Here is a 23,423-nt window from a genome sequence, read left to right as displayed (position 1 = left end):
GCTTCTTTTCTTATTGTGTTTTAGATTTTTATTTGTGTTGGGCCTTTTGTTCAAACGTAATGGGTCGGATGGCCCGGTCGGATGGCTCCTATGTTCCACAACTTTTTTGTAGTCCCTTATTAAATTTAAGTAGTACACCCAATCGTGCTATGCACGGTGAGTATCCAAACTAAACGATATGTTTAAATAAATATAAATATTCAACATAATCAAAACATAAAAAAAATGCTAAATATATTTAATAAATAAATAATAATAATAAACATCAATTACTCAATAAAAATTCAAATTTGAAAACATAAATTTTCAATTTTATATAAAGTATAATGGTAATTATAGTTATTAAAGAATTAAAAATTATTTGATAAAATTAGCAGTACTTATTATTATTAATATTATTATTATTATTACTCCCTCCGTTCCACTATAAGTGGTTCAAAACTTTTCGGCATGAGAATTAAGGAGAAGGTGTAAATGTGTTAAAAGTGGTAGGATCCACACTTTTTTCAAGGGTTAACCTTTGTCATTTATGGAAATAGGCCATTTATAATGGGACGGCCCAAAATGGAATACATGTCACTTTTAGTGGGACGGAGGGAGTATTATACGTACAAATAAATAAATCATTCCATACACAAACATAAATGAAAAAATATTTTCGAAATTATATTTTTAATATATATAATTAATTATTCATCTAAAAAGTTATATTAAAATTAATACAAAAAATTTATTTTAAAAAAGCGACATATAATGAACCAATATATTTTCCTTCACCTTTGTTACATTCTAAATTATTAAAATTAAAAAACATGTAAAACAGAAAACATGATACCTACTTATTTCTCTTTAAATACACAAAAATAAAAATAAATACATGAGTATATTTAAATTTTAAAAATATTGTTTTAAAAAATTTAAAGTAACATAGCTTATTTATTCTATTTTTTAATTTTAAAAGGTTCTAAAAAAATCTATGAAATCATAGCAAAAAAAAAAAGATATAATTATATCTATGAAATCTTACTTAAACATGTTATGATGAGAATAAGGCTTGTATTAAAGGAAAAGTAAAAGAGTACAGAAACATCCAAGAAAGCGCAGAAGAGAGCAAACAAAAGACCGAGCCTCATTAAAACCTTCTAAGAATAAGAGACCTTAGAAGGAAAAAGAGTACTCGTGAAAGACACACATCCGGTTCAGGAGCGGGAAGAGACAACTTCAGGAGTTCCGGCCTAACCATCACCCCTAAGAAGCTCGGCTCAAGAAAACCGGAAGAAGAAGAACCAAGAAAGAAAACAGGAGACCAACAACAAAAGAAAACCAACAAAAAAAAACCCAACCCAACCAAAGCCCAAGGGAACCAACGAACCTGCTTATATAACCATGCGGATATGACTATGCGTCGACATATCCCTTGCAACCGCAATCCGAATCTCCTCAATCGCAAAAGGCCACCAGCCTTCCTGCCGATCATCATTGGCCATAATATCTGCCGGTTGATTACCCTCACGGTAAATATGCGAGACCATCAAAGAAAAATCCCGAAGCAGGCGAAGAGTATGCTGCCAAAACGCCCTAAATCTCCAAGGAACATTACTCGAGCGAGAGTACAAAAGGTGAACCACATACATAGAGTCAGCCTCAACCCACAGATGCCGCCAGCCTCGGGTATGAGCAATGTGAATAGCATAGATCACAGCCAACAACTCCGCCTCGAAAGCAAAGCCGTTGCCGCCTTTAAAATGAAAACAACCTCGGACATGAGACCACTTGTCTCGAAAAACCCCACCCGCAGCAATAACTCCAGGAGCTCCCGCCGCCGAGCCATCTGTATTAACTTTTATCCATTGACCAACGGGAGGCCACCAGTGAACCTCCACCATACAGGGGGGAGGAGCAGCACGGCTCGTTACCCCAACCGCACGAGTGATCGAATAGTCAGCCCAAGAATTAGAAATATTAACCAACTTCCGGAAAACCCCATCAATCTCCATAAAGTAAGCCTTGACAAAGGCCAAAACCGCACGTCTATCAAAGCACAAATCCTCAAAAATAAGCGCATTGCGTCCCGACCAGATACGCCACATCAGAGTGATAATTCCCGCCTTCCAAAAAGAACCAATTTGGGAACTCCAAGAGAGATTCCAAGCCAGAACCAAGAAGGAATGAATATCCATACACTCCAAGAGATTCTCTTTACTAAACCAACCTAAAAAATCAGTCCAAAGAGGTCGAACACACGAGCACTCCCAAAGCACATGCGAAATCGTCTCACTATCTTGGAGACACAAAGAACAAGCATTGGGCGCAATTAAACCTTGCCGGATCAGAACATCAATAGTAGGCAAGCGCCCATGGAGGACACGCCAACAGAGAATAGATCGCCTCATCGGAATAAAGTCCTCCCAGATCCATTTGCCCCAGCTAACAGCAGGAAAACGATGGCAAATATTAGAAAAAGCCAAAGAGGCCGAAACCTCACCCTTAACCGACCGTTTCCAATATCTCGTATCCCTCTGGCCGCCCATCGGAATACGCAGAATATCATCCACAATATCAGGAAAACGAGAAACAAAGGATGTCGTGAAATGCCAAACACCATCATAAAAATAATCACTAACCGAGAAGCTCAGAAAATCATGCATATATATCGGAATTTTAAGTTTATCCACAAGCTTGTACCCAAGCCAATCATCCCGCCAAAAGTAAGTATGCTCACCACGGTCAATACAAACATAAGAATCATCCACCAACTGATTGACTTCTTCTTTCATCTCAATCCAAACAGAAGAGTTCGACACCGAATCCTTTGCAACCCCAAAATTGTTTAGATATCTCGATCTCAGAATGGAATGCGCCCAAACAGTTCCCTGAATTAACTTCCAAGCAAGCTTCATCAAATAAGATTTGTTCATTAACGTAAAAGATCTAATGCCGAGGCCGCCTTCTTTCAAGGGGGAGCAAACTCTACCCCAACTAACAGCACAGCTGGGCCGTTTATCAATATTTCCCGACCAAACGAAATTACGACATTTCCTGTCAAGGGAGTGCAGTAACGATTTTGGCCATTTGTAAACCATCATGGAGTGAACAATCGAACTCTGAATAACCGACTTGACTAAACAAAGCCTCCCAGCCATAGAAAGATGACGACCTTTCCATCGAGCAAACTTCTGGACAATCCTATCATGAATTGCCTGAAAGAACGAAGCTCTCGGACGCCCAACGAAAATCGGAACTCCCAAATAATTGAAAGGAAGGTTCCCGGTAGTGAAACTGAGCTCGCGATGGATAGCACTTTTCCTGTCATTGAGAACTCCCGAACCAAAGTAAATGCAAGACTTCTCCAGACTACACTGTTGACCCGATAGAGAGTCATAGTAAGAAAAGATCTGATGAATTTTTCTAGCATTCCGAACCGTAGCTTTACAAAAGATCATAACGTCATCCGCATAGAACAAGTGAGTAGGGAATTGAAAAGTTCGACTATAGCGCATAGGTTCAAGATGCCCAGAATCAACGCAGCTACAAAAAAGCCGACTCAAGATATCCTCCGCAATTCCAAAGAGAATCGGAGAAAGGGGATCTCCCTGACGCACTCCGCGAGAACAAGCAAAATATCCCCGCAGCTGACCATTATAGAGAATAGAAAGCCTCGCCGAGCTGAAAATAATAGAAATCCAATAAATGAATTTCTCATGATAGTGATTAGCTCGCAAAACTTGCAAGATAAAATCCCATCGAATAGTATCAAATGCTTTTCGGATGTCTACTTTACAAGCCATATTACGTCCCCTGTCCGTGCGTTTCATACAGTTGAAACCTTCCGAGCTGAGCATGATGCAATCATGAATATTACGCCCGCTAATAAAGCCGAATTGATTGTCAGAAACATGAGACGCAGCCACCACGCCAAGACGAGAGGCAAGAATCTTCGAGATAATCTTGAATAAGAAATTCGAAAGGACAATCGGGCGAAGATCAGCAACGGTGTCGACTGAATCCTTCTTGGGAATCAAAATCATCGTACTGGAATTACACCCAGAAGGTAAATAAGAATGGCGAAAGAAATTCTGAACAGCTGCAATGACATTCACTTTAATCACATCCCAGCAACTTTGAAAGAATTTACCAGAGAAACCATCAGGGCCAGGAGCACTTGAAGCATCCATACTAAAAACCGCCGCCGCAATTTCACTCTCATCGGGTATACTCACCAACCGCGCATTCTGATCATCAGACACCCCCGACTCAAACAGCGCATCAATCTCTAACTGATCTCCAGAAGGTCTACCATCATCAGCGAAAAGAGACGTAAAGTGGTCAATAATATGATTCTCAATAATAGTGGCATCATAAGTCTCTCTACCATCAATCTTGAGTCGAGTGAAAGGCGCATTCCGTTTCTTGAACTTGGTCAAACGGTGAAAAAACTCAGTATTCCTGTCACCATCCCGTAGCCAGTTCGCACGGCTTTTTTGCTGAAGCAAACAGTTCTTATGTGTCAACGATACATTTAGCTTTGCCTGAAGACTAACCTCCTCATCAAAGAGATCGTTCGTGTATCCAGAAACTGAAATCTTCTCCTGAGTAGTCTCAAGCTGTTTCATGAGAGAAGAAATGGAGGAATCCACATTGCCAAAAACCTCTTTATTCCAAACCCAATCTCCTTACGAAGCCTTTTCAATTTCAACATAACACATAAAATCGGGCAGCGTGTGCTGACAGTCTTCCTCCAAGACGTCGCCACCATCTCCTGAAAGGTCGGATGCAAGGTCCACATATTAAGAAAACGGAAAGGCCTACGACCAGTAGAGTTTGTCAATTTGCATTGCAACACCAAAGGGGAGTGATCCGAAGTGAGGCGAGGCAGGACAGCAGTAACCAACGACGACCATAGATCAGCAAAACCCTGCGAAAACAAAACACGATCTAAAACAGATTCCACATGGTGTGGTAAAAACCTACGTCCCGACCAAGTGAAATGAAGCCCCTCCGTAGGGGATTCAATAAAGCCAGAGTCATCAATAAAATCACAAAACTCCTCACAAGAACCTCTATGTGGCGAAGCTAAACTCAGACGCTCATGAGCACCTTTCACCGCATTAAAATCGCCCATGAAAATCATTTTTCCAGAAACGAAACGAAGAAGATCATGCCAGAGATCACGACGGTCATTTTGGTCATTCGAACCATGAATAAAAGCAATACGAAAATCATAACTATGCCACAGGCAGTCCACCACAACCACCTGATCAGAAGAGAACAAAACATTAGTAACAACAGAAGAGTGAACAAAAACCCAAATATTCGAACAGCGAGGAGACCGGCAGTTTTGATGCACCGGGACAAGATTCAACGAATGCCAGTAACTCTGTCTAACTTTCCGAAACGCCCGTTTCGGTTCAAGAATGCCCAACACCACCGGGCTAAAAGAATTACAATGCTCCTTCAGCAGACGTTTGGATTCATCCGTCAAACCACGGACATTCCATGCAATAATATTCATCAGAATTGATTTATGTTAGCGGAGGAAGCTCCGCTTCTTTCAACCTCTTCCGCCCAGCTCTCTTTGGCGACGCTCTCCATGACTAGAGCACTGTCTTTATTACTTTTATCAATCACAAAAGTACGCGACGTATCCCCCGTGTTACGAAGTCTACTTTTAATGCTTGTGTCCGCTGGCCTGTTGGCTGTGTTCTCCGCTGCCCTAGCAGCTTGCTCCTGTTTAGATGGTCTTCCTCGTCGCTTAGCAGGAGCAACTGTTTCTGGCATGGGCGCTTTAGCTATCGCCAAAATCTGCTCAAGTCTTTGAGCTTTCAAAGCATTATTAACAGCAATATCATCCGTTGTGGAAACGTACTTCCCACTGCTGTCACAGTTCACTTCTTCATCCTCATCCGAAACCTCCTCCGAGATATGGCCATCATGGATCGCAGAAATGTTGACTGGCTGATCAAACATCGAGTTTTTACAAGGTTTTAGACACGCGGCCAACCTATCAGGGCCGTAGTGTTCAGCAGAATTGGAATCATCCAAAGATTTACCCCTAGAAAGAGGTACCCGCCGCTGCTGCTCCTGTTCTTCAAGCAACTCAGCGCATTCGTTATCCAACAGGGCAAAACTGTTGTTCGACGCCGAAACCGGCAAGCTTAACTGTTTCTGGTGATCATTTTTCTGAAGTGAGTAACATCCCGGGTCCGAACGAGCTGGGGAAACCTGTATGCCTTCGCGTATCGAGCCCACCTCAACCGGCCTATCTCCCTTGGCTGTCTCCTGCTCATGTTCTCTCTCGTCTCTTGCATCACCAGAGATAGGTTGCCACTGTTTCCCATTTTTAACCAAAGGCTGTTGACTTCTATCTTGAACATCCTCTTCCACAACCTTCTTAACGGAAATTTTCCGACACTTTTCGGTGGGATGTCCTGTAAGTTTACATTTTGAGCAATAGAAAGGTAAATTCTCATACGTGAATTCAACATAGAACGAAAAAGTATCGTTATCAATTAAGAGGGTAGTAGGAAAGGATTTGGACATATCTAACTCAATAAGAAGGCGCGCGAACTGCCCAAAATCACGACGAGCCGAGGCTCCGTCAATTTTAATAGGATGACCAATGTACCGCCCAATCCCGGCTAGAATCTCAGGATGCCAATACTCAATTGGCAAATAATGTATCCTCACCCATACATTCGCCATGGAAGAATGCTCTTTAAATGGATCAAAGTGTTTGGACCATTCTCGAAGACGTACATGACCACAAGATAATTCCCAGACCGGCTTGGCTTTAGCACGAGTTTTGTCTTCAGGAGTCCGGAAAGCCATCGTATAATACCATTTCCCAAGAGGAATAAGTTGCCACTCAGATTCTAATTTCCAAATTTTGTGAAGTTCTGCCTTGAGAAGCAATGCAGGTTGAGGTTTGTCTCCTTTACGAAGGAAAAGACGACCAATAATAGCATGAGAGAATTCCTTACTGACTTCTTGCGCATATAGGTGTTGTGGAACTTTTAAGGAGAACTGCTCTCCCTCCTTTGTGGGACGTAATGAGTGAAACCGATGAGCAGCTAGGTCGGGACGTCTCGGTGGCCTGTTCATCGTGATATCAGCATACGATTTGGAGTTGGGCATGTAATCAGCCCCCACATCCGAATCATTAGGGTTTGAGATAGCTGTGGCGTTGGGTATAGCAACTTCTCGTTCCTCCACAAAAGCAGAATCTGCTCCGTTACCGCCAGCCGAGCTCGCACCAGTCTTTGTGTAGTCATTCATCGGGGAATTATTGCAGGCAAAATTGTTCGAAACTATTGGGAGATTCAGACCTCCCGGAGAAGTCATGTGGAATCAAAAAACTCCTGCAGCAGGTGCCCGAAAAAGCAAACAGACAGCAGCTAAACAAGGGAGCAAAAATTCGGTCTTTGCTGCTTTTTGTCAAACAGCTGGTGTGCTGTTTTTGGAACCTGGTTTGTGGAGGTTGGAGACGCGACGCAGACACCAGCCACCAGATCGTTACACCAGAAACGCTGTCGGATCCGGCCACCAGATTTTGGCCACCAGAAACGCAGCCACCGCCTGTGGGTTGACTGCTGCAGAGGAGACGCCGGTCGCCGGGCTTGGTGACAGAGCCGGCGCCGCGCAGACACACAGGGTCTGAAGAGTTGACGCCGGTCGCTGGGACGGTGGGGAGAGGCGGCGCCACGCAGAAGAGCACCTGTGACTCTTAACAATCGCTCTCTCTCTCTAAAGTCTACGATCTGTCCACCTCGCCACTACGGCGCCGCGCAGACACAGAGGGACGCCGGTCGCCGGGAGCCGGCGCCGCGCAGACGCAGATCACCTGCGATTCACTCTCCGTCAATCACTCTTTTTCTCTCTCTCTAAACTCTCGTCATCTCGCCTCTTAAACATGTTATGCGCAAGAAAGAATAAGATAAAATCGAAAAACAAAAGAAAAGTAAAGAAAATAAAATAAAATCTAAATGATAAAAATAAATAAAGTATATAACGAAAATAAAATAGAATTAATCAAATGAAATAAGATCATTTAAGAAAAATAAGTAGAGTGATGAGAGAGAAAAAATATAGTTTAAAACTTTAAATTTCAATATCTTTATTATCTTAAATATATTTTATACCTATTATATATCAAATTAAAGGTAAATTAAAGGTAATCTCGTGATCTTTAATTTGATATACATATTGAGTATTTTATCATTACTCAAATTGCATGATTTTCAAAAAGAGAGAAAAAAAAGAAAGAAAGAAGAAGTTTAGTTTGAAAAAACAAAAACTACTCTTCACGAAAATATGTAGTAGAAATAAGATTAAATGTAGTTAATAACTGAAATTTTAAAAATAATTGTAAATTTAAATTATGGCGGGAAAAAGTAGCCGTTGAACTCCTCTTTTATATTATATATAGATGGGTGTTTGGCTAAGCTTATTTTAAAAAGCTTGTAAGCTCTAATATTTTATAAGATGTTTGAAGAGTTTATAAAATGTGTTTTTTCTTAAGAGTTTATAAGTTGTTCAAGTGTTCGGATAATTGATTTTATAAGTTAGAGATATATTTTTTTTGCTACATAAATAAAATATTTTTTTAAGGCAGAAAATCGAAAGAAATGAACTTGAAATGGTATATGATGAAAATAAATTATAGATGAAAAATATTTGTAAAATGATTGTTTTGTTGCATGTAAGATTAAAAAAAATAAATTGGGATAGAGGAAGTTATTTTTGGGAAGCTTATTTTTTAGAGCATATGAGCTGTTTAGGAGCTTCTTTTGCCAAACACTTTGAAAGAGCTTAGAAGCTCTTAAACAGCTTATAAGTTGTTTTGAAGAGCTTATAAGCACAGACAAACACCCTCTTAGAGAAGATTTTTAAAATATCTATTTTATTATACTCCCTCCGTCCATAAAAACATGAATAGTATGGGATGACATGAGTCCTAAAAAATCTTGTAAAGTGTAGTGTGAGTGAAGAAAGAGTCTCACATTGATTGTGATGTTTAGTGGAAGAATTATTACTATAAATGGGGTATGCATATTTTTATGGGAATGACGAAAAGATAAAATTATGCATGTTTAATGTTTTTATGGGACGAAAGGAGTAGTAAAAATAAAATTTGTCCACTAAAACAAAAACAAAAAATAATTATATTTATCATTTATTTTTTACACAAAAAACTTAAAAATTATTTACTAATTTTTCAATTGTGAATTCGAGATTTTTAGCTATAATTCACAACCAATAATATTTCTAGCTGTGAAATCGAGTTTTAAAACTCGAATTCACGACTAACACTAATTTTAATTGTGAATTCAAGGTTTAAAACTCGAATTCACAACCAACACTAGCTATTCAGTTGTGACTTCAAGTTTTAAATTTAAGTTTTAAAACTTGAATTCACAACTAGCAATAGCGTTAATTGTGAATTCAAGTTTTAAAACTCAAATTCACAACTAGCAATAGCGTTAATTGTGAATTCAAGTTTTAAAACTCAAATTCACAACTAGCAAAAGTATTGGTTGTGAATTCAAGAATATTAACAATATAAACTCACCTACAAAATAATTGACGACATACAATTTCAAATATATGATTAAATCCACAATAATTTCTCTACAAATTTTATTTCGCTCAACGATATATTTGATTAATTCCACAATAATTTATTACTCCCTCCGTCCCAATATTGTTGGCCACATTTTATTTTTGATTTGTCCCACTATTGTTGGTCACTTTCTAAAAATGGCAAAGTTTACTTTAATTAAGTCCAATTAATTAATTTAATTAAAGTTTCTAACTAAACCTAAATCCTCTTAAATAAACACACACACAAACACACACACACACACTCAGCCCCCCTCCCCCTACCACCACTGCCCCTCCCCAGTACGACCGCGTCACCGGCGTCGAGCTCCTCCGCGGCAGCGCCATCCCTCATTTCGCGGCGGCACCATCCCTCATTCCGCGGCGGCACCATCCTTCAAGGCATCTCCTAGAGGTTCGAAGCGATTTGGGGGTTCGAAGCTTCTCTCCCTCTCAATGTCTGTCAATGTTTCTCTCTCTCTCTCTAGGCGATTTGGGGGTTCGAAGCTCGCTGCCCATTTGGGCTCGCCTATGCGCCGATTTGGGGGCTAGGGCTCCCCTGTGCGCAGATTTGGGCTCGCCTGTGCGCCAATTTGGGGGCTAAGCTAGGGCTCACCTATGCGTTGATTTGGGTGCTAGGGCTAGGGCTCGCTTGTGCGCCGATTTGGGTGAGGGGCGAGGGGCAAACGCCGGCGCCGGCGCCGGCACCGACACCGACGCCGGCATCAGTAGCAGCTTCGATTTGGTTTTTGATTTCCGGCGACTGTAGCTTTGATTTGGTTTTTGATTTTTTGGTTTCTTGGTGACAGACGAACTCGCATAGCAAGAAAATTTGGGGCGATTGTCGCCGGCGCTGGCGCCACCGCCGGCGTCGACGTCGGCCGGAAAATGGAGAAGAAGACAGATTTAGGTTCAAGAAAGACTTAATTAACTCTTTAATTTTGATGGACCACATTTAATTAACACATAATAATTCCCCTTCTTAATCTCCGTGCAGAAAAGAATGTGGCCAACAATATTGGGACGGAGGGAGTAACAAATTCATTTCATTAATCATTGAAAGTCCGGGCTGGCCTACTATGAGGGGATTATTTCATTTTGTTCGTCAGATTTTCTGTAAGGTTCAATTTATCTACAACTAAAAATTGACTTGAAAGCCTACATGGTTGATCAAGCGGTAATGGGTTAATGCCTAAAGTCAAAGGTCTTGCGTTCAAATCTTCTATGACGTGACCTTTAAATTTATTTATTTAATATTGCTAATTTATAAGAAAACAATCGACTTGAAAATATCGGTGGGGCTGCCATTGAAAGCCTGCTGCCATTATTGCTCTCCAACAAAACAACTGAGAACCTCTCCCTATTGCTAGGCCTCCAGGCTCCACTTATTGCACGACATGCGCTCTCCTCCTCATTTTTCTACCGCTTCTTCATTTCGTTAATCATTGAAAGTTTGGGCTGGTCTACTACGAGGGGATTATTTCATTTTGTTCGTCAGATTTTCTGTAAGGTTCAATTATCTACAACTAAAAATCGACTTGAAAGCCTACATGGTTGATCAAACGGTAAGGGGTTAATGCCTAAAGTCAAAGGTCTTGTGTTCGAATTCCCTATGGTGCGACCTTTAAATTTATTTATTTAATATTGCTACTTTATAAAAAAAAAAAAAAAAACAATTGACTTGAAAATGTCATTGGGGCTGCCATTGAAAACCTGCTGCCATTATTGCTCTCCAACAAAACAACTGAGAACCTCTCACTATTGCTATGCCTCCAGGCTCCACTTATTGCACGACATGCGCTCGCCTCCTCATTTTCCTACCGCTTCTTCACCGACGACGACGTCTTGCTGCTTTGTCGACTCTTCTAGGAATTCAGCGGCATCATAAAGTGTGTGTGATCGCTAGCTCTTCTCTTCGTGTAGTTGCTCGCGCAGAGTTGATCTGAAACCCATCATTCCCTGTGAGAATTCCTCCGCCTCGTTCCCCTCTTCAATCTACTGAAACAAAATCAAAAAATCGAATGCCCTAATTGTAGTTCATGGTAGTTTCAGATTTAGGGGAGCAGTTCACGTCAGTTTCAGAAATTGATATCACCGTTAGTTCCAGATTAATCGCCGAAGATAGGCACCGTCATCAACAACGACCGATTGTTGCCATCATCTGTTACCTCTTTCACTCTCTCGGTAAAGAAGAAGAAGAATCACTGCACCAGACATGGGAGAAGAGAAATTGGAGGAAAATTTTTGGCGTTCATCCCAACGGCAGCGGCGAAGCTATAGATGGTAAAGAAGAGAGATGGGGGAGGTAGAGAGAGAGAGAGAGAGAGAGAAGAAAGAAAGAAAGAAAATAAATTGTATTAAAAAAATGAACATTATACTAAAAAAATGAAATTAAATATTTAAAAATAATCATGAATTCTAATTGGACCTGAAATAATAAAAATAATACTCCCGCACGGCCCAAAGTATTTGAAATAGTGTATAATAAACTCTAATTATTATTTATGTATTTGTATAGTGTATAATTTCTTTGTAGTGCCTTTTTCTACATTAGTTATGCCATTTAATTTTTAGAAGAAGTTTTTGTTGGCTAACATTAATTCCCGCACGGCCCAAAGTCTTCCAAAAGTAGGCTTAGGGTGGGAACCAATGGCATCTATTTTCTACATAACAAGTTGAGGTTCCAATTTCTCACCAATACAAACATGAGTCAAAGTATCTTGATCCTTAACGAGTCTGTAGACTTCTTAAAAAGAGAACGGTCATGTAGCATATTATTCAAGTTGATTTTTTTAAAAAATTATATGATTTGATTTTACGGGAATTCATTAACGAGATGATGGAAGGAATGAGATTATGCTGAAAATGGAGATCTTGGGTCAAGGCTTGTTTATCCTCTGCTATTATGTCTAATCTTGTTAATGGTAGTCGTTTAGGTGAGTCCCCCTTCCAAAGAGGTAACAGACAGGGTGGCCCTTTATCTCCTTTCCTCTTTCTCATTGATTTTCAAGGGTTTAATTGTCTTATGAATAAGGCGATCTCTCTTAATCTCTTCGAGAGAGTCGCCATTGGACATGACAAAGTGCTGGTTAACCATTTGCAATTTGCAGATGACACAGTGATAATTAGCGAAGCCTCAATTACTAATGTTATGCTAATCAAAGGCATCCTTAGGCTTTTTGAAATCTCTTATAGCCTCCGAGTGAATTTCTCTAAGAGTTATATCCATGGTAATATTGGTAACCCAAAGCTTGCAGGTCTAGCTGAAATTATTGGGTGTAAAATTGGAAGCTACTACAACAAAAATGCTGATAGAAATCGGTTAAAAACCGGTATCTATCTACTAAATTGACCGGTTTCGTAGGTACCGGTGTTATAGGTGTCTTAAAAAACGTTAATAGAAACCGGTTAAAAACCGATTTCGTAAGTACTTATGACACCGGTTTCTATTAGCGCGACTTCTTAGCGGTGTCTTTTGCGGTAATAGACACCGCTATAAGTGGACGCTGATAGACACCGGTTATAAACCGGTTTCGTAGATAGATTATAAACCGGTTTATAATCGGTTTCTATTAGCACAATAATTAATAGTTTTTATGATCACTTATAGAAACCAGTTTATAACCGGTTTCGTAGCTAAATTAAAGGAAAAAAAATATTATTTAAATACATTTTGTAGGCCCTATACAAACAGTTTTTTAAATAAAATTATATATAACTAATAACAACAAATATCGAATTACACAATCAATTATCACCAATGTACGTTACAATCATCTCCAATGTCTCGCACCAAATTTCAACTATCAATGTAACAAAAGAAAGACTAATATCAAGTTTCTAGGAAGAAATAATCTAATATCAACTTTCAAAATCAAATGTTCTTGAAGCCTCAATTTTTCAATAACTAAATATGGTCTTCTTTCCTCTTTGCATCCAAGTTAGCTTTGATCATATTACCTGCAAAACTCAATTCAATAACATTCTCATACATACTTTTGCTTTGAAGATAACAATATCACATTTTATCTCAACAACACCACCCACCATTCAAGTCCACAAATACCAATATATCAAGTTTATTTATTTTCTACTCAATACTCAATCCAATACAATCTCATATATACTTTTGCTTTCAAGATAATAACATCATCTTTGAACTCTCAACAACACACACCATTCATCTTTAGTTGACATCTGATATGTTCTTCTTTTCCACATGATCTAAGTTGACTGATCATTGAATTCAGTTAATATCACTGAAATTGTTGATGTTCATCTAATAGATTATCTCTTCTGTGCCTAAGATAGATCTTCAGTTATTGAAGTTCCCCCTCAACTGTTGCGGTTGATATGACATCAGTTGGATTTTCTGTAATCTTTTCTCTTTAGATTCCTGGTCTTATCCTTCAAGAAAGAAGCGCTTTGGATACCCAGTCATTGATTGGGTCCTTGATTGTTATCTGAAGTTTCCTCAGGATCTTGAATCTGTTTCACCATTCGTTGAGGTGAATTTTCTCTGTTGTTGACTGGTCTTCCAACTGAAGATGAGGCTTCTTCAGTCGGTACAAATGTTTCTCTTGGCTCAGCTTCTGTCTTCGTATATATCTCATTCTCTTCAAAGTTAGGCCATGCATAAACAGTAGTTCTTATGTTGTCAGCATTGTGTCCCCCTTGACATAACGGAGTAGCATCTGACTGATAACCTCTTGATTGAACTAGTTGAGTCATAGACTGATGTTGTCTATTCTGCGACTGATGAGATCCAGATACATTATCTTTGGATGTTTCTGGTAAGTTACTATCGGAATTATCAATTGTATCCTCGACCAGAACTCATTTTCCCTTATCTTCTTCAGTTGATTTTCCTTCATCACTTTCCTCTGGTGATGGAGACAGGAAAGCGTTCATTAGAGTGTCGTTTTCTATCCAGAACTCAACCCACTGTCATTTCTTCATTTTTGCTCTTGACAATAAGGTTTCATCAAGATCTCTTTTTGATTGAATCAGATCAGCTTCAGTTTCTCTTAAAAATCCTTGTATGAGTTGATTTTTCTTTATCTGAAGTGTCTACATCAAATCCTCCAATCTGGTATTCTCTTGAATCAATTCTTCCAGTCCATCTTCATCAGCGACAAGTGTAGAAATTTCATTTGCCCTAGATGCAATCATGGCAATGGCCATTTCCAACCTTTGTTTTTCTATGAGGATATTTTCAAAAGTAATCCTTAGATCCTCGTAGGCGCACATTATTTCACGATCGGACTCAATTAAGGATAACTAAGCCGGGAAAAGGTGACTAAATGAGGGAGGTTAGAAGCGGGAATAGAAAGGGAGTGAAAAATTAATGGGGATCAAATTCAAATCATTGCTAAAGAAGAGGGAATTCATAAGATAACTGATGTTTAGTCACAAAGACTTAAGTAAACCACTAAGTTCGGATGAAGATTTGATTCAAAAGGCATATTACTTAAGAGTACGCAGCGGAAATAACAATCTGATTACATGTGTGAAGACATGTATCCAAGAGTTTATTCATTCAATTTACGACAAAAGCTCCGCTCCCCACTTCATCTCCATCAGCCACTGCTCAACCTGCACATTTAGAAATATATGCAGGGCTGAGTACAAAAGTATTCAGTGGGCACGTATGCCTAAGTATAAATATAAACATGCTTCGTAAAATTATAAATTGTCATGCCATCATAACCAGTACAGCAACGGAGATTTTCGCTAAAAAAGCCCAAACTTACTAAATTCATTTGTAATTCTTAAAGTTTGACTGTAGTCTAAGTTCTCTCATAATCTATTATATCTGGAACTGCTTGTCGGAAAGGTGGCCACCTCTCAACGAACACCTGACCGGCCAACCCGCTCGATGATTCACGATCACACATGTACACTAGCCCTGGCAGGATAGTTATCAACTGCTCAGGACCCGAATTCGATTACATAACTGGCAAAGCCACATCAGATAGATATCACACTACAATTGAAATATTTATGGCAAGACAACAGTTGAAATAATTTTCAGTTCAAAGATTTTGTAACGAAATAACTTGTTCAAATGTAACATTAAACTCATTTGATATATATGAAAATAAACCCACCTGATAGCAAAGCTTTGCTACAGTTCGGTGACTCTTTGAAGCTCTTAGTCTTGTGCTTAACCTTTAATCCGAGAATATAAGGTAAGACTTTAGCTCGAGAAAAATTCTCAAATAAATGAGAATGCATAAATTAACTATGCATGATTCATATTCCGTTAATAATAATCCAACTATAGAATTAAGGCTTGTTATGAGATCGGATAAATATCTGTAATTAGAGCATCCACAACAGATCTCTCAAAAGTAATCTTAACTTTAATTTTGAACTAAAATAATAAAAGTGAGATAAAATTATCATCCAACAGATCACCTATATTAAGTTGGGCCCACAAAAAAAAATTTGCACCCCCTCAAATTTAATCCTAAATTTACACCCCTCTTAAATCTAATCCTAAATTTATCAAATTAGATAATGAAAAATAGGAGAGCTGCTGCGTGCAAGTGTAAAATAGGGGTTAAAAATAATTTAGGGAAGACTTTAGGAGTATTTTTAGGAGTAAAATTTTGAGAGATCTGCTGTGGATGCTCTTAGTCCATTCATTTTATGGTATTCTAACCCGCTATGTAATTAAATAGATCTCCTCTATTTAATCAATTAAAAGGAAGTAGCTAGATCCAATTAATAGCTGAATAATCTCCTAAATTAATCCATAATTAGAAATAACTAAGTCTAATTAATCGATCGATGGTTCAAACAACAAAAGATCATAAGAGAAGAGGTTTAGATGATCTTCTTTTGGTCCACCTAAGAAAACTCGGTAAACTAGCGCGAGCTATACGAAGCGAACACCCACTTCGGAGCGCCAACATAGGATCTCAGGATTTACCAAGAAGGTAGGAAGAAATCTACGTTGCTATGGCCGCTTCTTCCAGACCACCTGTGTCATGTTCTAAAGAAAAGAGGGATTGCTGTCAAAAAGCCACCTTTATGGCATGATTCAAAGGTTTGTCATCAATGCTTGTTACACGCTTAACAAATGCAAGTTGAAGACAGCAAGTATATCGTCTCAAACCTGTAGATACCAGTTTGTATTTAATTGGACTTAATAAAATATATGAAAGAAGATAATAATACTCCCTCCGTCCCACGAATCTCGACACGTTTTCCTTTTTGGGTCGTCCCACGAATCTTGACACGTTTCCTTTTTTGGCAATAATTATTACCTTCTCTCTCCTACTTTATCACCTTTATTATATTCTCTCTCCTACTTTATCACTTTTATTACCTTCTCTCTCCTACTTTATCAATTTTATACTTTATTAATTACACACTTAAAACACTAATCTACAACTCCTTAATTCCCGTATCGAACTCAAACATGTCAAGACTCGCGGGACGGAGGGAGTATCATCCTAAGTAAATAAAAAGGCCCAACATAAAACAGCCCAAGGAGAGGCCCAAATTACAAAAATAAGAAAAAGCCCATTCCCTTCTTCCTCTTGAACGGTTCTCTTCTCAATCTCTCTCTCGCGATTTCTCTCTTCCTTTGAGAGAGCTGCTGCTGCTGCCGTTTCTGAGGCCCGTCGTCGGCCCTTCTGAAATTCGGCAAGGCCGCATCTTGCCTCCAGAATCCGGCAAATCTCTGCGCCGTTCCCCATCATTTCTACCCTCGCTGAAAATTAAGGTAGGCACTTCTTTTAAAATCGAGCCCTAGTTCCTCTATCAAAGCTGCCACAACCTGCAGTCCGGCGAAGCCGACGCCTTCATCGGCTCTGCTCTCTCTCCCTTCTTCGCACAGCAAAGGCAAGGCTGTGCCCTTACATCTCCATTAAAGAATCACCGCCGCGGCTGGTGGAGAAACTGGCGAACTGGGGCGTTGCTGCCGCTGTTTCTGAGGTCCGGCGAGGCCATCGTCGTCCCCTTCTCTCCCAGGAAGCGAAGCCGCCACACCTATTTTCTCCTTAGTGAAAGTTGTCGCTGCGACTGTTGCTCTGGAATCAGCGAAGGTCGCCGCGTCGTCGCGTTGGCTCAGCGAGTTGCGGTCGTCGTCGGGGTTCTTCTCTGACCTCGTCCGGCGAGCAGCAAAACTCTGTCCCCGCTGGCCCTCTTCGGTTCAGCGGAATTGAGCTGAGCTTAGTAAATACCGTGCAAATTGTTATGTGTTGGTGGCTGCTGTTGTTGATCTCAGTAGGAGAAGAACTGAAATAAAGATGATTCCTTTAACAAATGCAGGTGAACTATGGAAGAATGGAGGAGTTCAAGCTAAAAACTTACCTCTTCGGAGTCAAGGCTGGAGTTGAAGGAAACTTCCTCCCTTTCTCAATGGCGTGTTAAGCGTATAAGGGAAGAAAGAGAAATCTTCTCCTTGAAATATAAGAGTGAAGTCGTTGGCTGAAGAATAGAGTAGTCCTAGGGTGGCTGAATGACCTACTAGGTGTACCTTTGGCATGGCTGGTTACTATACTATAGCTACAGAGGGTGGAGAGTGAGCTGCTGTAGATGAGGGAGATGAAGGCTGCTATTGCAGCTATTCTGCACTCTGCACTCACACAGCACACGTTCACTTTCTTTTCTTTTGCTTTCTTGAAGTAGTAGGTAGGAATTAGGGACGTAGGAAATAGAAAGTTGTAAAGTTGTGATCTGATGAATAAATTATCTCAGTCCTATATCATCGCGTATCTGTAAATCTAATTCGAGTTTTGCTAATAACGACGTTCCGTTATAAAACCTCTACGAATTAAATATATAATTTAATTCGTTCTATAAGAGCATCTGCATCGCTTACATGATAGCGGCCTACTCGTGTAAGGCTGCTATCGTGTAAGCCAATGCATCTTTCACTTACACGAGGGCTACATGTTCTATCGTGTAGCCCGATCGACCGTCGAAAATAGGAGCGTGTTTTACACGCGCCTTTAAAAAAAAAAAACAATTCGAATATTGAATTTAATTGCTTCGATTTGCGCGATTTTTTGACCGTTTCTTTTCTTTTTTTCTCTTATTTTTCTTCTTCCTCATTTTTTTCCTTCACCTTCTTCATCTTCCTCAGTTCTTCCTTTCTTCCTCTCTCTACACCTAATTTATGTAATTTTAATTATGTTTTTAATTTTTTTTATGTAATTTTTAGGTTTTTTATTTTAATGGAATTTTAATTATTAGTAAAATGTGTTATTTAAATTTGAGCAATTAAATTTACATGAAAAGCATAAAAATCAAAACTAAAAAAATCATGTAGGCTATCATGTAACCCCAATGCAGCCTCTTTACACCATGTGGTCCCCCCTCATAAAGTAGGTTCATGTAAGCTATCATGTAACACCAATGCGGATGCTCTAAGTCGGAATTAAATCACGACTTTAAGAAGATACTAAAAATAATATTTTATCCTATGTAAAATAATACTCCCTCTGTCCCACTCCAATAGGCTCACTTTTTTTGGGCACGGAGATTAAGAAAACTTACTTTTTAGTAGGAAAGTGGTAATAAAGTGGTATAGTTCACACCAATTAAGTACAACTTTTTTACAAAAAAAAATGAGCCTATTGGAGTGGGACATCCCAAAAAAAAAATGAGCTTATTGGAATGGGACGTAAGGAGTAATATGACTTTGCTAAGTCAGTTATTAATCTTGTAAATAAATTATTGACTGCTTCAATAATTCAATCGTGATCATATCACGCAATGACATCAAAGCTAGGTTTATAGGCTGAATGAACTGAATATTAATCACTGGATTAATATAGCTGAAGGATGCGATAATTAAATATCGTATTTACTAATCTTAATTATAAAATAAAAGAGCGGGCTACTACACATTACTTGTTCCAACTCACTCACTTCATGTAGCACTTGTTCAAAGGTAGAGGCTTCTGTGTTTTCAACACTATTGACCATGAGGACTTGACTCTCATAATCTGAGCTTGATGAACTTCTGGTTGAGGATTCTGAAGACTAGGGTCTTCAGCATTTTCGTTAACTATCGCCTTCCCTTTCTCGAGTTGCTTGTCTTCATCCTCATCGGAGAATATTGGGAGTGTTGATGCACTGCAAGGGTCAGTAGCCATAATAGAAGAAGAATAAAAACAGATAAGGAAACACTTAGCACGTAGAGGAAGAAAAATTTTAAAACCCTCTTGAAAATGATCTAATTCAGTAGAACTAGGGTCAAAGCAATTTGTTCTTACGAACAACCTGCTCTGATACCAATTGTTGGATCCCGGAGGGTCACTGAACAGGTGTATGGGGGGAGGGGAAATACACATGTTGGCTATTTTTCAAAAACAACTTTTACAAACAACTGAAGAGTATCGACTGATACTGAAAAGGTTGACTGAAATGAGCAGTTAAAGAAACTTCAGTTGTAAAGTGGTTGTAGACTGATACTGGAGTAACTTCAGTAAAGTTGATTTTAGTTAAGCTCAGATCTTTAACTGATATCCAAGTAAGGCTTCAGTTTTGATTTTGTAAACAGGGGAGTGTTATGAATCTTGTTGATTATCCGAAGATTTATCAGTTAGACCAATAACATTAACAACGGAAAATTAAACTTAAATCAAATAGCCTTTAGAAAGTTTGTCACTTAATAAAGTCCTAAGTTTCTCTTTTCAATAAGTCAAATTCAATTTGAAACAAATACAACACAATTAAGAAGAATAACTGAAAGCAAATAAAGAACACAAGAATTTTTACGTGGTTCTGAACAAGTTCCTATGTCCACGGCCAGGTGATCAAACTGACAAACACTCTGGGACTGTGCTTACGGATGCACAGAAACCTTAGACTGAAAATACGATTTTTAGTACCAACACACTGAGTTGGATTTCTCGCTCTTTCTTAGCATGCTAAGACACAAATGCCTTTTCCAGCGGGTGGCCAAGAACTCTGGAGTCAGAACACTGGTCTGAACTACTCTCTTCTCAAACTCTCTTTTCGCTCGGTTGAAAAGGGTTTGAAAATACCAACTAGATTACAGAGAACAAGCTCTCTGTAATCGGAAACTTAGGCTTTGGACGAAACAAGGATTTGCCTAAGATACTAAGAGAATGTATGAAATCAGTAAACTGATTTTGGCTTTGAGAATTCTCTTCTTCGATTCAAACTTTAAAGGCAGTGAAAGGTTGAGTTGCAAATTTGGCAGAGGTTCAGCATGTGCGTTTGAATCGGTGAAGATTGTGGTGTTCCTCGAGCTCTATTTATAGGCGAAGTCTTGAATAGATCCGTTGGCTGAGATGGTCTTCAAGAATTCGTCCGTTGTGAGAGAGATTTGAATTTGGTTGAAGCTACAATCTTCAAGGTTCCTAATTTGGTGAAGAACGACGTCTCAGGTACAACAGGTAGGGCGCCTCTGAAAAGCTTGCACAAAAAATGAATGCTCTGCAGAGAAATGACGATCTTCAATATCTCTGAATTTAATGCAGCTTGTACTTGTGTGTACGTGGCTTCCTTTTAACTTAAGAGTTTCAGTCCGAGGAAAAATGTCAACTGATACTTGACTTGAGTATCGGTTCGCTAAATCCACGTGGCCAGCATTAATACATCAGTCATAACCGATACTTCAGTAAGACTCTTGTTCAGTCAATTCATCAGTATATGACTTTGTCTTTTTACAGCAATCTTTAGTTGGGATCTTCAGTCCTCAGGTCTTCAGTCTTCAGAACTGCAGTCGAACTAGAAAACATGAACTCTAACACTTGAGTTCGAAAGGTTTTAGTCTATTACAAGAAGATCTAATAATTTTGATATCATCAAAATTAGAGATATGATATTTCATTAAGTTCCCAACATTCAGATTAGATTTTTTTAATTCAAAAATATATAAATTGATTTTCATAAAAAACAATGTACATTTTAAAAAAAAAAATTATTTACTAACATGGTACTATTTAGATCTCTAATTGACTCTAACATGAATACATTACCAAAAAAAATTTATGAAAACATTAGAAAGTTGCTTATATAATTATTTTTTCAATGTATATTTTTTTAAAATTTTTATGCAAAATTCAAATAGAGTAAATTTTTGAAGTAGCCAAAATGACGCATAAAACACAATTTATGGTCACACATTGAAAAAACACAAATTTTGGCAATTTTTAGTGATTTGGATGTTTTTGCCCTTAATGAGGCGGACTGGGTAGGATCAGGCACGCGGGTCGCGTGCCGGGTCGGGTTAGGCACTTATGGCACTAATAGTGCCATAAGTGCCATCGAAAATCCAAAATAAAACCAAGTAAAATAGTCATTTTGGCACTTATGGCACTATTAGTGCCATAAGTGCCAACGAAATTCAAAATAAAACTAAGTAAAATGGTCATCAGCACAAATACAGAAACAACAACATCATTTAAACCCTAAATGGATAATCTAAACCCTAAATGGAACATCTAAACCCCAAATAAATAATCTAAACCCTAAATGGAATATCTAAACCCTAGGGGGAAGTGTGCACTTATGGCACTTATAGCACTATTAGTGTCATAAGTGTCATACGTGTAGCACAGATCAGATCAGATCAAATCTGTCGATGGCTGAAATTGAAGGAGGCGGAGATCAGATCTGCCGATGGAGGAGGCGGCGCAACGATCAGATCAGATCCACCGCCGCCGCCTCATCAGATCAGCCGACACCAGGTGCTCCTTCGGCGGCGGCGTAGTCAGCCTCCGACTCCGCCGTGGTGGCGGACGATCTCACCACTCCGACGCAGCGAAAGCGGCGCTGGCAGATTAAACTCCGGTTCGTGAGAGCATTCGACGGCAGGCTCAGAACTCCGCGACGACAATTGAAGGACGGAGGATAGTGGAGCAGCTCGGCGGTTTCACTTCGGAGGCCATTTGAGTTCAGCGCGGCGGAAGAGGCAGCCATTGGACTGCGATGGAAAAGGGGCAAATTAGGCATACCGCCTAATTAATGGCTAAAATTTGATGTTTTAAGATTTGAGGCTAAATTTTGATTTTGTACGCCCAGTAGGGCCATTCGGCCCTATTATTTCATTCAAATAACCTATATAATTAAGACAGAGGAAGTATAGTCAACCACACAAAAAAAAGAGACCACATTATTCTCATGCCCCCAAAATGACACAATTAGCTCCAAAGTAAGAGAAAATTTTCCGGTCCCTAGCTCAAAAGTGTAATTAAATTAGTACAAATATTTAGTACTCCCTCCGTCCACGAAAAAGTGCCCCATTTGGGTGCTGGCACGGGTTTTAAGAAAGCTGAAAAAGGTGGTGTAAAGGTGGTGTAAAAGACTAAAAGGGTAGTGTTAATGTATTGTGGTTACTTTTACTAATCTTGCACTAACTATTTGGCATTATTTTATTAGGTGAAAATTCAGAAAATAAATATATAAATAAAATGGAAAATAAATAAACTGGAAATAAATAAATAAATAAATAAGTAAATAAACTGGAAATAAATAAACTGGAAAATAAATAAACTGAAAATTCAAAAATAAATAAATAAATAAACTTGAAATTCAGAAAATAAATAAATAAATAAATAAACTGAAAATTCAGAAAATAAATATATAAAAAAATGGAAAATAAATAAACTGGAAATAAATAAATAAACTGAAAATTCAGAAAATAAATAAATAAATAAACTGAAAATTGAGAAAATAAATAAATAAACTGGAAATAAATAAATAAATAAATAAGTAAATAAACTGGAAAATAAATAAACTGAAAATTCAAAAATAAATAAATAACTAAACTTGAAATTCAGAAAATAAATAAATAAAATGGAAATAAATAAATAAATAAATAAACTGGAAATAAA

At 38.6% G+C, this 23,423-nt stretch overlaps 1 protein-coding gene and 1 long non-coding RNA gene across 2 annotated transcripts; one reads left to right on the top strand and one right to left on the bottom strand.

Moving 5' to 3' along the window:
* Positions 1–12,502: 12,502 nt before the first annotated feature.
* On the top strand, positions 12,503–13,903 carry LOC131008499 (uncharacterized). Its single transcript, XM_057935372.1, has 2 exons — positions 12,503–12,929; positions 13,848–13,903. The coding sequence occupies exons 1-2, from the start codon at positions 12,503–12,505 to the stop codon at positions 13,901–13,903; spliced, it is 483 nt and encodes a 160-aa protein (XP_057791355.1).
* A 3,301-nt stretch (positions 13,904–17,204) lies between these two features.
* Positions 17,205–18,131, bottom strand: LOC131013554 (uncharacterized). The gene is made up of 2 exons (XR_009097727.1): positions 17,923–18,131; positions 17,205–17,847 (listed from the first exon to the last, which is right to left on the bottom strand). It is a non-coding gene; the product is annotated as an uncharacterized LOC131013554 (long non-coding RNA).
* Positions 18,132–23,423: the final 5,292 nt, after the last annotated feature.

Source organism: Salvia miltiorrhiza, chromosome 2 (genome assembly GCF_028751815.1).
Source record: "Salvia miltiorrhiza cultivar Shanhuang (shh) chromosome 2, IMPLAD_Smil_shh, whole genome shotgun sequence".
NCBI classification, from domain to species: Eukaryota; Viridiplantae; Streptophyta; class Magnoliopsida; order Lamiales; family Lamiaceae; genus Salvia; species Salvia miltiorrhiza.
The sequence above is the reverse complement of the archived record's forward strand: the minus strand, read 5'-3'. Positions and strand labels throughout refer to the sequence as shown.